At 41.2% G+C, this 18028-nt stretch overlaps 1 protein-coding gene across 1 annotated transcript in view; it reads right to left on the minus strand.

The window, feature by feature from the left end:
- Positions 1–1267: 1267 nt before the first annotated feature.
- The window catches only part of kif13ba (kinesin family member 13Ba), a 54479-nt gene continuing 37718 nt past the window's right edge, over positions 1268–18028 (minus strand). The window contains 21 exon segments of the mRNA XM_034116768.1: positions 1268–6862; positions 7409–8000; positions 8798–8857; positions 9015–9145; positions 10318–10474; positions 10675–10722; positions 10818–10895; positions 11103–11255; positions 11344–11547; positions 11549–11620; positions 12754–12878; positions 13175–13230; positions 13371–13497; positions 15451–15550; positions 15640–15795; positions 15918–16050; positions 16150–16307; positions 16443–16616; positions 16905–17030; positions 17495–17644; positions 17796–17951. Of these exon segments, the coding sequence (XP_033972659.1) occupies positions 6657–6862; positions 7409–8000; positions 8798–8857; positions 9015–9145; positions 10318–10474; positions 10675–10722; positions 10818–10895; positions 11103–11255; positions 11344–11547; positions 11549–11620; positions 12754–12878; positions 13175–13230; positions 13371–13497; positions 15451–15550; positions 15640–15795; positions 15918–16050; positions 16150–16307; positions 16443–16616; positions 16905–17030; positions 17495–17644; positions 17796–17951 (3162 nt within the window). The 3' untranslated portion in view covers positions 1268–6656.

The raw sequence follows: 18028 nt of genomic DNA on the forward strand, positions 1-18028 counted from the left end.
AAAGAGGGGTTTCCATTTCATTTTGCAATAAACAATTCAATAAGTGTACAGAATGAAACTGTCAGACCTCAGCAGGACGTTTGTTGTGTCACTTTGATTTGTATCCCCGGGTTCTTTTCTATTTCAAGATTTAGTGCCTTTTTTGGACGGTAGACTGTTCTGTAATTGCGATGTAGAAAATCTACATATGCCTTTTGTTACTTTTTCATCTGTTGGATATACCTTATTTGTTATTTTTAAGGTGTGTTTTTATTGATATTCTATTTACAAGGGAATAAAAAGTGATCTGAGTCAAAGCAGTGTGTCTGTTTTTCTTGTCTGTCTGATGGTGTGTAGCAGTTAAAGTCTATCTATTTTAGATCCGGTTGAAGTTCATTTTTGTTTTTCTTCTCAAACATTTTATATATTCACAGTTAAAAATTATAGTTTGAAAAACAAATGGCAGAACTTGGAATCAAAAAAGTCTTAGTATACCGTAAAATGTAATTAATTCCTATAGTAAGGTAATTCAAGAACAGTATGCTATAATATTTGTCGTTAAAATACCGATTATAGCATGAAAAAAATTATCACGTCATACAAATTCGTAATTATTATTATTTTTTAAATTAAATTATTGTTAATTATAAATAACATAGTACTGTATGCACAATAACAAATTATTTTAAGAAATATGTAAATATGTATAGGCCTAGTTTAATATGAAAATAAATCAAAAAAGTGCTATGAACACTTGGTAGAAATAAAGAACAAATACTCTTTAAATCTTGCTTTTTTATTTTTTCTTACCAGATTACTGTTCAGATGATAAAAAAAAAAAATTATAAATGTATTATAATACATTTTTATTCTTTGGATTGCAGCATAGAATTACATAAAACAATTAAATTAATCAAAACCCAAACTTGTGCTGAGATTTTTCTTTTTATATAAGTCTTAATATGCGCATATATACATATACACAGAACAACCACTCTGATGGTGCACACACAAACACATGAAGGCAAACCCGTGCCACAGGATCAACAGACAAGTGAGAATCATTATTACCGTCATATAATAATACTGTTTTTGACATAAATCTCATTTTTATTATTCTAACTTTCCGTTAGCTGAATGTGTGAAAGGTCAAAGGGCTTCCATTATTACACAGCTCCCTTCAATATGGCCGCTGGTATCGAGCACATTTTAATGCAACACTGCATTGATACCAACTGCCTTTAAAATGCACCAAGAGAAGTTCTGAATCTCTTTCCTTTAAAACTGCAGAAAAACCAAACTCGCAACGAGGCCGCATTGCATCGCCTATTGCTCGGTTTATTCTAATATTTTAGAATATGCACAAATTGAACTTGATGCAGCTAAAAAGGCCTCAGGGAAGAAGATGTTGGCAGAATTTGTTGAAGAGGAGGTAGTAAAAAAAAGGTGACCACTCACTACCGAGGCAGGAAAATGTATTGTAGTGCCCGGAAAATACAAAACACCACCTCAGATCATGTGGCGTAAACTCCCTGGTAGAAAGAAGCTGTAGGGCAGTGGTGGTGGTGGTGGTCATTTTTTATAATTTAATGGTGGTTTATAAAATTCCCTGTGTGGAAGTCTGGGTCTTTTCTCACCAAGGAGGCATCACAATGACCTGTGAGGCAGTCAGTAATACAGGAGTGAAAATCTTGTTCCAAAATCACTTACAGCATCCCAATTTTTCTCTAAAAAGAAAGGACTTTTTTTTTTAATGATCCTGTTAAATAATATCACGGTACACATTTGAGTTTTATAGTACAGCAGTGATGTGTTTAGTTAGGGATTATGGGATTGTTCCTGCTAAAAACAGCAGCCTGGCTCCAGGTTGAAGGCCACATTGAGGCAGGGCTATCCCACAAATGCAACACAGATATGGGACCATTTTGAGACAAATAAAAGCACTTAAGACAAGAAGAAAAACAAAAAAAAGCCGTCTGAAGATTGATACAGATCAGTTTGAATATGTTGGACACACAAATTGAAACAGTTATCATGGTTCTTCTGGTTGATACAGTCACAGGAATAACACTGCTGGCTTTGCTCTGATCTCCACAGCGAGATGGAGAACACGGAGATAAACAACATTAAATCCATTCTGAGAAAAACAGTTATTACTATTTATTATAATGCTACTTTTCTCTTTTTACAGTTCCTTATTGAAATGGCAGGCAGCCCATCAGCTACATGTATCTATGTTAGCCTCATCTGATAAAGTCATGTATTAAGGATGCATGATTTGTGTCATGTAAAACAATAGATCCCAATTTCATTTAGGGCTGTACCAAATGTTTTTTTTTAACATTATATATAATATAAAATATAAAAATAAATAAATAAATCTTGCCAAAAGGTTTTTTCCAATTTTTATTTAGTGAGTTGTCGGATAAAATGTGTATTTTTATTTATTTAAACAACTTCCTTTAATGAATAGTACTTGTCACTGTGTGCCTCCCTTTGTGAATGGAAAGCAAGAGAGCACATCTTTCATCCATCATGGTGAAAATGAGATATTTTGGAAAAATAAACAAGAAATATGAGTTTATATAACACTAATAATATTTGTTTATCCCAATCTTTATCTACAGAAACACTAGCTTTGAACCAAATGTATAGACGTGCAAAATAAATGTTGATTTATAATTCAATGTCTGTCGTTAAGAATGACATTTTTAGACATTTGGTACAGCCCTAAACCAATCATTTTACTTGAAAGTTAGTTGAGCAGTGATTGACAGATGGAGAATATGAAATGAATAACAAATTAAACATTTTCAGTATAATTTAAAGAAGAAAAAAAAGGTAACGTGAGAATCATTAAATAAAATCAGGTTGTATTTTTTCCTATGTTTAGAAGCATTCCAGAAATGAACTCTTTCGATTCCCGTTCTGGAGACTTTGTGCAAAATGAACGATATGAAATAAGTCATGGACACGTGGTTTCTGAGGCACGATAACACACAGGGACACCCAGAGGGACGCCCAGAGGGACACCCAGAGGGACACCCAGAGGGACACCCAGAGGGACACCCAGAGGGACACCCAGAGGGACTCCCAGAGGGATGCCCAGAGGGATGCCCAGAAGCCTGAAGTGATCTCAAACCCCTAAAACAGAGCCAGGCCAGGACGGGAAAGACGGCAGGAACTTTAACGTTATCTTTAGTAAGTAAAGTGGCAGCTGCTGGTCATTTCCCATCTTGGCAAGAACTCGCAAACACAACCGAGTCAAAGCCGGGTCCAACATTCACACACAAGCACACACACAGAGTACACAACAACACTTTACTCCCTGCTTCCTTCATTACCACATAACTGTTTTGAACCACAATATTTAAAAACAAACAGGATTCCAACCTTTACAACCTGCCAACCAATCACATACGAGACAGCCACCCATAGTAACCGACCGACCAATCAGAAGGTCCCATGCTATAAGGCCAGATAATAAATACATTATAACTAGACTGATGTATTTTGTCTCATACTTCCATATTATATTTCTGTCTTTCTCACCCAGAAAATATTCCATCTTTTACCCCCACATCTTCTTCAAGGCTTCCATGACAAAGTGCCTCGTTTTTAGGAACTTTACTACTTCATATTAAAACATATATATTGGCCATTGAACCACTTTAGTTTTCCAGGTCTGCAATTATTATTTTTTTAAACAAACGACTGATTTCCAATCTACAGTAAGAGATACAGAGTGTCCATAAATCAGCGGATTCATTTACAGGAAGATATACAATGCTAATAGCAGCAATTATTCATGGAATCATTTGTGCAATATTAAAAAAGAAAAGAAAAAGGCTTTATCTATTTCATGCGATAAATGCATCTGTAAAAGAAATATAAATAGTAAATTCAGGCCTCTCGAGATTAGAAGACGCATGATAAAAAGGAATGGAAAAACATAATGTATCCATAAAGATGATAATGTCCGGACACACCATTTACGTGGTTTTCCAGATAAAGTATTCAGATGTATCATTGCATCAGAAATCTAAATAGACTCCTATAGTATACATAGATTAACTTAATGTCACTATAGTAACAGGATATAATAGCATATTCATGTTTGTCATCATCAGGATATGAACTTATTAGTGATAGTGATATATTGTTTTTCCATCAACCTACATGCCTATTTCTCACTTGGTGAGAAAGCATCGATCCAACTGAGGACGACTCAAACTAAACACTTTACACAGACCTTACTGCACTTTGTGAAAGGGGTTCTCCTCTATGACATCATCAGGGACCGGAACTTCCTTTTTCTCTCTGCTCGGCTTTAGGGACATGTCATTGTTACCGTATATTGCCAGCACTACAGTGTTAATGTCTATATCTGTAGAAAATGTCAGACATGAAAATAATAATTTTTGACCATAGCACTTCCTGTGTTGGTTTCAAAATAAAAGCCCTCGTGAACAAAATCCTTTCATACTGTAATACTTTTATTCTGACCTGTTAGCAGGACAGTGTTGCACACCATAATGTCATAATAATAATAATCAGCTTTTAATGTATTAGATTTGTAAAATGAGTGCTTTTTATCCATTTCCTGTCTTGGATTAATAAAAACGCCATTGGTCATTTGAATATATATGAATGTTAATTATGACAGACTGTTGCCCGGGCGTTAAGGACTACAGAAGACTGTTCGCACGCCGAGTAGTACTCCCTATGATGAGTAAACTAAACTGAATGTGTCCCATTAGTGACTGGTGGAGAAGCATTGGTAGAACATGAGTATTCTGTCTGCATTCTTCATGAATCGATGGTATTCATAAAGCCTGATCCAGTGCTGTACTGCTAATGCTCCTCCACAATGAATACACAAAGGATAAGGTCTGTGTAAAATGTAAAACGTCCCTCTGGAATGTGAAAACTAATTTGTCTGCCACATCACCTTGCATTTTCCACGGCAGATGTGCCAGGAATGTTAAATCAGTCAGAACTGCTTTAACCTGTGAAGCTCCCAGTTGTGTCAGAATCCCTAAAAGATAAAAACTAGAATCTTTCAAACTGATCAAATGCATAGAAGCAAATCAATTCTCTTCACAAGCGGTAAATACCCAGCTGAGCTTCTGCGTGTCCTTCTCACTTTCTTTTCCTCGACACATGCACATGCCTATTCCCCCCCCCCCCCCCAACAACACCAGAGTGCTACAACGCCCCTTAGCGTCTAAATGTCAGACACTGAGGACAACCAGCACATTTTCCTTCAAGAACAGACGTCCACTATGCCCCTCATGGAGATATACTCTAATTTCATGTTGCTAGAGGAATCTGTCTACACTCTTCTACCTCTCTCTAACAGCACCACACACGTTCTGCTGACATACCGATGCTTCTTCTCCGACGTCTCCAGTGCAAAAACGACTTTTAAAGCCTCTCACTACAAACAACTTGCTCCCATAGTGGCTTTGTCCAACAAGGACACACCTTTTCCTGCTTTACACGTAGAATGTTCAACTATGACTACAACAATTATTTGTGCACACAGGGCAACACTGTACAACATTTACAACCACACACACACACACACACACACACCCTCCATGTCCTTTCCCCTCTGCAGTCCCTGAGATCACCTCACACTTAGCAAAAGGCATTCTCTTTAAAACACAAAGAATTCAAATTAAATACACAGAAATAAAAGCAATGCAAACCAAGCCATGGTGAAGGCACATTCTGGGAGGATCTATCTTCAAAAGAAAAGGGAGTCCAGGAGGAGGAGGAGGAGACGAGGCTCAAACAATGAGTCTGTAGAGAGTTCAGCGGAGTGGCAGCTGGAGCAGGGGATTCTGGGACATGGAGTCTCAGGATGACTAGGGGGAGACATCTTATCTAGGGATGCAAACACTTTGTCACACAGTCCGACTGCCTTAGTGTGAGCTGTATGTCACTTTGACGTATTTGAATTTAAAACATAATTTAAAATCAGATTTGGTCTATTTTGGTTTACTAATCCCAAAACACATTATTTTGAGTGTGTAGGGAGGATAAAAAATGCCAAAAATGGCCATTAAATATTCTCTGTTTTAGAATTTGGTTGTTAGGCTGAATAGTATTTTCTAGTAGCTATGACCACGAGAAATAATTTATTATGGAACCAACTGGAAAAGATGACTGCTTTTTAATCTAAAATTGTCTTTTTTTGCACTCAAAAAGTTAAAAAAATATTCTCAGATGTCTTTTTTTTTATCAAAAAAGGTGATTCCTTCCTAAAATGTGACCCATTTGCATCCCTGTATATTAGCTCAGAGAAATTCTGCAGCACATCCTCCAGGCTGCAGCGCCACATTTCCCCCCCCCGCAGAGCTCCGACACTCCAAATTAGGACAAAGTCTGCTCTGACCTCCATTCACTCTCAGCAGTCTTCCCATTGACCGCTGTTCATTGAGAATTATCTCCCCATAAGGTAAATAGTCCTTCCACGGACTTCTATATTCTCTGCATAGTCTTTCGTCCACTTACTGCATTGTCTTTATTCTAGTTCCACCCATTACCTGTGAATGGATGTAGTTTCAATCTAAAGGAGGGTAGGCAGTATGTTACTGTGAGCCTGTTGCATAGCTGGGAGAAGAGGAGGAAGAGGAGGGCTGTGGGGGGTTCATCCCACCCTCCCTGTCTCAACTGCTCCAGGACTTGCGGTTCTCCCCCCGCCGCGCAACAATGGCTTCTCCTCGTAAGACGGGGACGTGGGGGGGGGCGGGGAAGTCTCCCGTACGCCGGCTGGTCCGGTCGCGGCAGGACAGGCGGTCCGGGCGGACCAGCACCCCGTACCCCGGTTTACACAGGAAGTACCGATGACCTCCCACTGAACCGTCATTTTTACCTGTAGGGAAGAAACAAAGGTCAGCACTGGAAATCATTTAGCATTAAGCTGTAGTCAGCTCCACCAACCAAAGGCAGGGCTTTGGCAGAGGAGCCAATCAAGTCTCAGCTAGCCTCAACATTAACAAAGAAGTTTTGACTATTACAAAACCATAGTGTAGAATTGTATACAGTCTTTTTATTTTGTCCTTATTATGAAGTTTTTTTAATGACGTCATCACCCTAGAAATATATATTTGTTTCTTATTGAGGTTGTATAAATGTAATTTATGGTGCCGTTTGAATGTCCCGTTAGTACAACTGTAATTATCTTTGTGTTGGACAAACTGTTTTTGGAAGGCTAGATGGATTAGAGAAGAATATTTTATAATTGAACAAAACACATTGTGAATTTTGACAATACATTTTTCAATAAATAAACACAGAGAAAGCTGCAAAGCATTAAAAAGTTGATTAAGTCAACGTTATTAATTAAGCTTTAATACTCGAGTCATTTTTCATGTATTTGTGTCATTTGGGTAAATGTACCCTTTAATAGTGTACCTACCTACAGGGGTGTCCAGCTCCACCCCCACCCACACTCCATCAGCAAACTGCGTCACTCCCACGTAGCGTACTGTCCCGGCCTTATTGCTTCCTACTGTAACAAACGCTCCCTCTGACAGCCAATCAGGCAGTACGTCATTATTGCTACGCTCTTCATCGTCCACAAAGATCTCCAGCCTCTCAAAGCCTTCCCCCCCTCCTCCTCCTCCTGAGTTGACCAGCTTGTGTTCGGAGACAGAGTTTTCTGAGGAGACGTTGTTGTGATTGGCTGAGCTGTGGGAAGTGGGTGGAGCGACGACAGCCATCTTGGCGCCACACTGAGAAGGAGAGGTTACAACATCGTTCCTGTCAGCACCCTGCGTCTGGGGGTTTGTGGGTAACGTAGTGTCAGCAGCCAGGAGGGAGGAGGACGAGGAGGAGGGCTGGAGGACGTCAGACAGGGTAACCGTAGAAACACTACTGGAGAAGTAGCCGCTCGACGACTGGCTGAGGGGGCTGAGGGGGGTGATGTCATGCGGGTCATGCAGAGGAAGAGGAGGGACTTCTGGGAACTCTGCCCGTCGGTCTTTGGTTGCGGGTCGCAGAATAGCAGGCTACAGGAAACCAACGGTTGCCACAGGAACAGGGGGACAGACGAGAGCATGCAAGGCAAAACAACAAAACAATAATCAGTAAAATAATCAACGACTGGAAAATGGTTACAGTCTTCCTTTGGACCAATCAGGTGCTAGAAGGATGAGGGTCTGTCATGTGCAGCATTAGTCAAATGGATCGTCTGCTAATGTTTTTTACATACAAAATGTGGAAGGTTGAGGGGAGCTGAAGAAAATGTCCTAGTGATGTCATAATGATGCTACTTGGGTTATCTCCGTTGATGTTTTTTTTTTTAAATAAGATCAGATTAAAATGGACTGAGTTAAAAACTCAGGCGGTTGACTCATCAAGGTCACTTGACAAAATCAATATAAACTGTCTGACCCAATGAATACTAGTAGAAACTGGGAGAGCAGAAGAAGACGAGGGTTTTTACTAGGAAATGGCCTATCAAAAAGAAATAATTGGATTCATTCTGTAAGGGTAACATCTATTGTTTCTGAAGCTTAGCAAACACTGGACAACATTTCACAATGATCTGAGCCTCGGCTGCCTGACCATCTCCCGTCAGTCCCCTAACAATTATGTTGAGAACAAATAAATAACAGTAGGCACTTTCATTTCCAGAGTGAGCTCAGATTTCAAACGGGGTCTACATTGTGCAGCTGGAATATGTTGTACGATTGAAGAAAACTGCAGCGGATATCCACGGACAAAGATCAGATAACAAATGCACTTCAAATTTTAAATAAACAACAAACAACAGAGGGGAAAGCAGACCGGGGCATTATCTCACCGTCTCAGCCTTGAGTCGATTTTCGTCCCCTCCTGATGTCACGATGCGAGGGACATGCTGCTGAGTAACAACACACCAGGTCATGACAGGAACACTTGTATGCAACCTGTATTTCATATTTATTTCTCCAGCAAGGCTACATGAATGGCACCCTGGTTCCACCTCGCACACAGCTACATAAGTCCTGGGGGAGCTCTACTTCAGCGTCTCTGCTCACCTGCTGGCTGTGTGGCGAGGGTCTCAGATCCTTCTTTTCGTCCCGCGCTGGAAACAGAGACTTGAGCAGTTTGGGCATCTGAGGAACCAGCGCCTTAACTGAAAGATAAGAGGCAGCAAGTCCTGAACGACCTGGGGGAGGGGGGTGAGGAGGTGAGAGAGGAGGAGAGGATAGGAGAGGAAGGAAGCGAGGAGCAGGTGTGGGAGGTAGAGGAGGTGTGAAAGATTAAGACAGAAAGTTGAAAGCGAGTCCAGGAAATGGCAAAAACCCCAACAGTGACAGACTGACAGGAGAAGACATCAGCCGGCCGTAAAACACGCAGACGGTTGATTGAGTCATCAAAACAAGATTACAAACATCCTAATCACTGGACTATGGAACAGAAATGACTAAAAGAAAATATGAATTCTGTTCATTTTCAGAACGGAATTAACCTAAAGCACAGCAGAGAAACGTGATTTCTGACACTGACATGAAATCACTATGGCACAGAGAAATGTTCACATTGATTATGCTGAAATGCTTTGTTAATGAATTTGAGAGAGAAGAATGCGTTAGACAAAGAATGTTACAGAAATGGATGTAAGCAACACTAAAAGGAGCAGGTAGGAACTAGAGACATTACGCATCACTGTCGCTGGTAAACAAAGGGAACAGAGCGGAGACGTAGTTTGTTAGGTAACCAACGACACATTAGGTTGTGTAGGGAATTTAGCTTTTTGTCTGTTTAAATGCAAATATTGAAAACCAGTAAATAATGTATTCTATCACATCAGGCTTTCAATCTAGAGCCCTGGATTCCAAATTGTACCAATTACTTTTTTCAAAAGGAAATGTGGCTCAATGTGGTTCCAAGCTTCCTGTTTTACTGCACAGAAATACATCAAAATCTCTGGTTGCTAATTATTAACATATCCTAGACGTAGAAAAAAACGTAGTATTTGTTATACAGAAAATAATTTATTGTGAACACCAGTGGCATTTTTTAAATAAACTGGTATTAAAATAGTTAAAATTCTGAAAATGAATAAACATTAAAGTTGGTTAAAAGACTAGGGAACGTGGAGGATAATCAAAATATATTTATATATAATAATAATAATATTTGATGGCAGATTTTTACATATTCGTCTTCGACATCAGAGCTAAGTCATTTAGATATGAGTATATAGTAGAAATGATGAACCCAGAAAGAAGAATGAAAGGACGATGAAATATAGCAATATGGAGGAAAAGTGATGAGGAATGTATGGTAGAGAAAAGAAGAAAGGAGCAGTGATGGGGGTAAAGAGAGGGGGTTTACCTTGCTCCGGCTCCTGGTTCTGTGGGGGTGACATACCGAAGGGAGACTGGGACGAAGAAGGAGAGGTGGAGTAGGTGGAGGGGGAGGAGGCGGGCCGTGGGAGGGTGCGGTGAAACTGAGAAGGCATGAAGATATCCTGCTGACTCTCCCATCGACCCTGAGGAACAGATGATGGGACATTGGTTTGAAAAACACAAAAACATGTCAATGGTAAATAGGAACAGATATATTAGGTGGTAGGTGTTTGGTATTTAGTCACTTAAGACTGACAATTACCACTGGATCCTCAATTAATCATAACATATTTGAACGCATTACTTTAAGAACAGTCAACAAGAACCAGAACAGGTATGTTACCTTATCTTCCAGGCAAGATGTGGACAGGTCTTGTCTACTTCCAGACAGCTGAGGACGGATGGACAGAGAGATGATTCATATTATATTGTTCTATATTGGATTATCATTGAGTGCAGTCTAATGTCATTGTGTGTGTGTTTTACCCTGTGGACAGAAGGAGAACTGATGCTCCGTCTGTTGCCTTTTCCTCTGCTAGTCAGTTGCTCCTTCACTGCCACCTCCTATAACAGCAACCGAACATTTTCAACATATTAGAAAGCACTCAATCAGGAAAAACAAACACAAATCACAACTTTGATACATTTTATATCCTGCGTCTTATTGAGCTTCTATGTGTGTTAAAACCAACTGCACACCTTCCTGTCATTCAAAAGATCTAAATTCTATCTGTTTTAGACTTTTTATATTTTCCCAGTGTCTCCACCCACCTGTCTGAGTCTGTCCAGAGTCAGGATGTTCTCCAGGCTGAGGACACTGCGGAGGTATTTCTCAATAGCAGCTTCTTCATCCGGTGACTGGTTGGTGTGTGCGCTGGCAGCGAGGTTGGCCAGCATCTCCCTGTCTTCTGAACCAGGGGCGTCCTGATGGGACGAAAAAAAGATTGTGTTTAATCATTCATCCCGTTGCTGAGCAAAGCATGAAATTACAATTTGTTTCCCCTGGCCTTACCCCGGGGATGTTGGAGACCACCTCGAAGGTGACCCCGCAGCCAGGTATGGTGCTGCGCGTGGACATCCTTCTCAGGAAGTTGTGTGCAAAACCCTGGCGGCCCGGGTTCACGTTGACGCAGATCCTCTTCCTCAGGACCAGCTGCATGTCGGCAGGGTGGCTGAGCTGGACCACCACCCGGATGGTCAGGTAGACCCGCTGCTCCGGCCACGCCCCCCCCACGACTGAGCTGCGGACACTCGTGGACCGTAGAGTCCCATGATGCCTCTGCTTTCACCTGCAGGGTCGACAAACGTCATTGGTTAAAGGGAAACAAATCTTTATTGTCCTTTTCTTTAGGTACTCTAAAATTATGCAATGCTGTAGTTAAATTTAACCAAACAAATAAATAAACGCTGTAAAGAAGTCACAGCCAGAGTTTCCGTTAGAATTTTTTTTGCCGGTCAACATGTCCGTTAAAGTTTAAATCTTCCGGACAAAATGAGAAACGTGCCGGTCAAAGGTCTTCTTTGTTATTTATTGAGCTTTAAAACAAATTCACTATATTAAACAAACTAATTATATAAATAATAATAATAATAATAATAATAATCTTTCCCTCTCTCTCTCTCCCTCTCTCTCTCTCTCCTGACAGCCCGTCAGTATCTCATGCAGCTCGCTGATCCAGTAATGAGTGACCCGACAGTAAAGAATAAACATATTTATAACTAGTTTAGCTTGTTCCAGAGGTAGATAAACGAGCAAAGTGTGTTAGGTCTAACTTGGTGTGTGTTTTGCTCCGCTCACCGGTCCGTCACAGCGGGCGGAGCTGTGATCATGCAGAGCTGCGCGTCTCCGTCAGCAGCAGCTGATCTGCTCTCTGATCTCTCTCTCTCTCGCGTCCTGTTATACTTCACTCGTGTTTATGTCCATATCGATCAGATCTAGCTAGTTCTAGCTAATGATATGACTGCCTGCGTATCAAAGGACACCTATAAGCGTTGCTTGGCAACGGGGGTGTGGCGGCAAAAGTATAGCGCAGCATTATGCAGCATTAAGCATTTGTTTACATGAGGGGTCAAAATGTCCCCTTCAGGAGGATAAATCTCTTTCTCCACATTAAATGTCAGACATTAGAAAGGAAGTGACTGTGCATGTAGCGTATTGACTCTTCTTGTCTGTCACATAAGTGGCGCAACTGATGCGGTATTGCGCTAAGGGGAAATGATTTTGAACGGAGAGATTTAGATTTGCCGGTCTTCAGCATATTTTACCGGTCATAGTCCGGTAATTACCGGCTAACGGAAACTCTGGTCACAGCAACTAAAAAAGAAGGCGCGAGTTATATGAAATTGACAGAGATATTGATATAAATATTAATAAATATACACAATTTCAAAAATGGACTTCCTCATGCGGGTCATTCCTCACCTCTCCGTCGTAGTGTTTGACAATCTGTAGGTCAAAGAAGTCGTCCTCATCTTCTCCATTCAGAGTGGCGTCCCAGCCTCCAGCCTCAGTAACCTCAAACTGGTCCTGAGAGCTGAGGTCATCAGCTGGGAAATCAATAACAAACTTTATAAATCAGCCAGCAAGTTGAAGAACACATTAAACGGGCTATGAATTAAGCGGTGACATACCATGTGTTATTTAGAGATGACCTAGCATATTTTATTTAGCAGTCACGTAGCATATGATGCGAAGAGGTGACTTAGCATATTTGATATGTGACTAAGCAATTTAGCGTTGACTTGGCATATGTATTTAGAGATGACTTAGCATACGTTATTAAGCAGCATTAGCATATATTATTTAGCAGTGATTTAGCGTAGGCTATTTAGAGGTGACTTACGTTTCAGGTTCAGGAAGAGGACAGGAATATGAGTCTCCATTCCCGGCAGAGGAACCCTATAAGAAAAAACATGGTAGACACTATATTAAACAAATATACTAGCCTTATTGAAATGATGTTGAGGCAATCACAAGGTAATATTATATTAAATATATGAAATGATAGAAGCGCACACTCAACGTGCCATGTGTCATACCATTCAGCAGGAGCTCCAGGAATGCCGCTGCCAGGGAAGGGCACCATGACAGCGTTTCTCTCCTCGGTCAGAGTCAAGCGCCACTCCAGCAGCTGGGCCTCCCTCTCCATGTCATCTTCTGTCTTTTCTGAACACACAACATGCCTCAAACATTTAACCCTTGCTACAGAAGATGCCTACAAGCTAGAGACCATAACTTTCCTGAGAGAGGGGAGTGTTACGGATTGTTAAATGTGAATGTTGTGACTTTATTTTGATGGAACAGTTTTTTAAGGGTTGTTTATAAGTTAGTAATCCATATTAAACGTTTTCTGTGGGAAATGTTTAGTGTAAAGAAGACTTTACATTTGACTTTGCAAAAGATGTTGCATTAATAAAAGGGCTTCACAACCCGTAAGGGGAAGAAAAAAAGCTACATTTTGAGACTCAAAATAGAAGTTGCTAGTTTCACAAGCTTAAAGTGGACCTATCATGCTATATTTGAATAATATATTGTAGGGCCATACCTATATAAAACATGTCTGTGAAGTTTTCTTTTCAAAATACCAAACAGATCATGCATTTTAGCCATGCCTCATTTCACTCTATTTGCTCTTTTCCAGCCCTGTTTTTGCAGGGGGCTGATTCTGTGAGAAGTCTTCTTCGCTGCTTTTGTGGCAGACTACAGCGCTACTTACAGGCCTGGCATATGTACTACAGCGTCTCCAGCGCTTTCGAACGGCAATGGCCGGCCGTGGCCCAACCCCCCATTCCCCTGATAGGTGGAGAGTTGCCCATATAGGCGGAGCTCCCTGTTTCTGACGTCAGAACAATTTCAGATCCGTTGCAGCCCCGTTTTTAGAGATTTGGGTATGGAGGAAAAGAGAGAGGGTTGTGTTTTCTGACACTTGGTGAGTTCCCTGACACACCGGAGACACATATTCATGTATAAAAGACGTACAAAAGTGCATTTTTGCATGATAGGTCCCCTTTAAGTGTATATTTTTACATTTGCTAGAAACATTTCAGATTATTAGTCCAAAACCTCATCTTGTCATTTTGAAAGTATTAAACTAAGCAACAACTATGGTTACCCACTCTTTATTTAACATCAAATGTTACAGTGATGGAGGGTTATATGCTCTCCTGCCTTTTTTAACAGAGCAGAACCATGAACAACAGTGTTAGCATGTATTATGTATGTTTTTATACTCATGTCAGAGTTCCCGTTAGCCGGTAATTACCGGACTATGACCGGTAAAATATGCTGAAGACCGGCAAATCTAAATCTCTCCGGTCAAAATAATTTCCCTTTAGCACAATACCGCATCAGTTGCGCCACTTATGTGACAGACAAGAATAGTCAATTCTAATGTCTAACATTTAATGTGGAGAAAGAGTGTCCTGTATGGGTTGATTGTGCGTTGATCTGTTGGTAATGCCTCGGGGTTCCGGTGGGCATGTAAACAAATGCATAATGCTGCGCTATACTTTGCGGCCTCACCCGGTTGCATAGCGACGCTTATTGTTTAGGTGTCTTTTAATAAGCAGGTAGTCATATCATTAGCTAGAACCAGCTAGATCTGATCGATATGGACATAAACGCGAGTGAAGTCTAATCTGACCGGAGCAAGAGATCAGCTGCTGCTGACAAGTCGACACCCAGCTCTGCATGATCATCTGCAGCGGTGAGCGGAACAAAACACACACTTCAGGTTAGAATATCACGTAGCTATTTTAATTACCTCTCAAACTACCTAAACTAGTTATAGATATGTTTAGTTTTACTGTCGGGTCACTCATTACTGGATCCGCGAGCTGCATGATACTGACGGGCTGTCAGGAGAGGGAGAGAGAGCGCTCCGTTTATTATTCCCGTGTTATAAGTTACTGTACACGTTTGAATAATGTAGTTAATCTACTAGAATTAGTTTGTTTAATATCGAATCATATCAATTTGTTTAAAAGCTCAATAAATAAGAAGACCTTTGACCGGCACTTTTCTCATTTTGTCCGGAAGATTTAAACTTTAACGGACATGTTGACCGGCAAAAAAATATTCTAACGGGAACTCTGACTCATGTGTGGGGTGTACTCATACCTGCTTGGCTGACTAAGCTCTGCAGGTGCTGGTCGAGGTATTCCTGCCTCTTGGTGAGAGCGGACAACCACTGCCGTCGCAAGCGTTCCAGGTCTGTCTCCTAAACAACAAACCAGTCAGTTAATTATCTTCCGCCTCAGTTCACCTATTGTCAAAGACTGTAAACAGAGCTGTGTTAAACTGATCTACCTGATAACTGTCCATCTCATCCACTTCCTGGTTAGCTGTGGTGTTTCTAATCTCCACACATCCAACTGACACTGCAAGCAGGATTTCTGATATCAGCGGCATGGTGCCCGAGTCCTGAACTGAACGCACGTCCACCTGGATTCGCCTCGACTGACCCTGGAGGACACACAAGTTTAGAACATATTTAGATGTTGGCTTCTGTTGGTTGGTTATATTTGCTAGTTCCACATGCTGTGAGCAGGTTGGCTGTGGTTGTGTGTGTCGGGGCTTTTCCCTACCTGACGAAGCTGGAAGATTCCCCCGGTCTGAACATCTCTAGCAGGAACAACCTCCACTGGGACAAATTCTCCATTCTCGTTTATCTCCAGGATTTGAATCCACAGCTCGAGGCGACGCGTTACCTCGCTCCACCTACAAAAATGATTATTGTCAGCACAGCAAGACAACAATTTTTGTTTTTTTTAAGTAATGGAAAAAAAGAGAAATACAAAGAGGACTGCGTGGGTCTACCTGTCTCGTAGTGTGCGTGTCTTGGCCTGGATGATGCTGAGGTCCCACAGGGCGGGGTTTCTTCCTGCGTCGGCCTGTCTGTGTCCGTATACCTCAATGGCGACCGCTCCTTCAGTCAGGTATTCGATGAAATCTTCCGATACTGACACTGCCACCTCCTACGGAACAAAGAAAGATCAGTATGATACCACTAGCTCAGCCTCACCAATTTGTATATAAACATTTGCTTTCCAACTTTCTATGTGTCAGTTTCAACAATGATTGCCCTACACCTCTTCCCTCCCTGGCTTTACCTTGCAGCTGTCAAACACCACCATGCAGTGCGGGTCTTTTGTGCTGGGCGACGAAGACGAGGGGTCTACTTCAGGAGCCACGATGATGGGCTCAGGCTGGTCCCAGAAGGAATACTGACAGAAGACGAAGTTGGACAGGTACTGGGGAAGACCAGTGGCCTGCAGGATCTTAAGCTGTGGAGGATAAACAGGACAAGTCATTTAAATGCAAACTTCAAAAACATTTTAAGGTTGAAACAACTCCTCTCTAAAACTTTTTAGCAAAAGCTGAACCTTCAAAACCTTCATGATACAGATTGTATTGCAAGACTGATCACTAGGTGTATCTAAACCTAGACCTCTAGAACCCACTCACTATAAAACTCACTATAAAACAAAGGTCCTGGAATGATTTTGAACTGCTAACAGAGGCAGGTAGGAATAACGATAATGTAAAACTCTCTGGTGATCTGTCTTTCTTACCATGCAGACCAGTTTGCGATCTGGGACTTCAGCGTCTTGGTTGTTGTCGGTTTCATCGCCTCCAGCCATGTTGTCCTCTAAACCCCCTCCGACCCTCACCACCTCCACATGAAGACGCCCTGCAACCTGACCACAGGAGAGGAGAGGGGAATATATAATAAAAAAAAACATTTTAACCGAACCATACCTAGAAAATGTATCTGTGGATGTCTCATCCACCACTGGGAGTTATATTGTGAACATCCAGCTTGGACAATTCTTTTAAATATTTTCTTACATGCTTTTATAGCAATCTAGCAAAATGGTCAATATTCTTTGACATTTGACACTGATATGTATGACTGTGCAGGATTTAAAAGACTTCTGATCTCAATAAAACTCTAGATGGATATGGCAGAGAAAAATGTAAAAGTATTACTCGAAGTAGCTGTTGACAGAAACTACATCATATTACACCAAGTCTAGAGACATTTTGTCCCAAGCTCAGATTTTCCATCCATTAATGGTACTACTTCATGACAAAAGGATGGCGTTACAGGATAAGTGATGTAAGAATGAACATGATAACCAACACGTTTCTGGATGCCTACCTCCCCCTTCTGGTTAATGATGGGAACAGCATAATTGAGTTTCACATCGTAGAAGAGACAGGAAAGGAAGACGTTTGCGACGCCAATCAGACTGTGGTTTTCCTGCTCGTCAAAGAACGGGTCTGCCCGACGGAAATATGAGCGCATCACCTGGAATAAAAGAAGAACATTGATTTAAAACACAGGACAACTTTGTTTAGTTTGCATGTTTGTAGCAGCATAGTGCATCGTTGATGATTCCATAGCTGTCCTGGCAGGGTTATTGTAAGACTTTCCAAGAATACGTCTCAAGTCAACTCACAGGGTTGTCCTGGTCATGGAGCTGGTAGTCTTGCCACTCCTGGTACAGCTCTCTCATGTCCACCAGACGGTTCTCCATCTTCTCTAGACTCCAGATCTGCTTCCCTCGACACCGGCGTCGAACTTGAATTGCTGGTTCACTGAGCACAGCGTCCCTCTATACACACACAGAGACACACATGGACATAATTGAGGATTTTCTGTGCATAAGAATTGTATCTTTGCATGAGTGAC

Source organism: Trematomus bernacchii, unplaced genomic scaffold (assembly GCF_902827165.1).
Source record: "Trematomus bernacchii unplaced genomic scaffold, fTreBer1.1, whole genome shotgun sequence".
Taxonomy (NCBI): domain Eukaryota; kingdom Metazoa; phylum Chordata; class Actinopteri; order Perciformes; family Nototheniidae; genus Trematomus; species Trematomus bernacchii.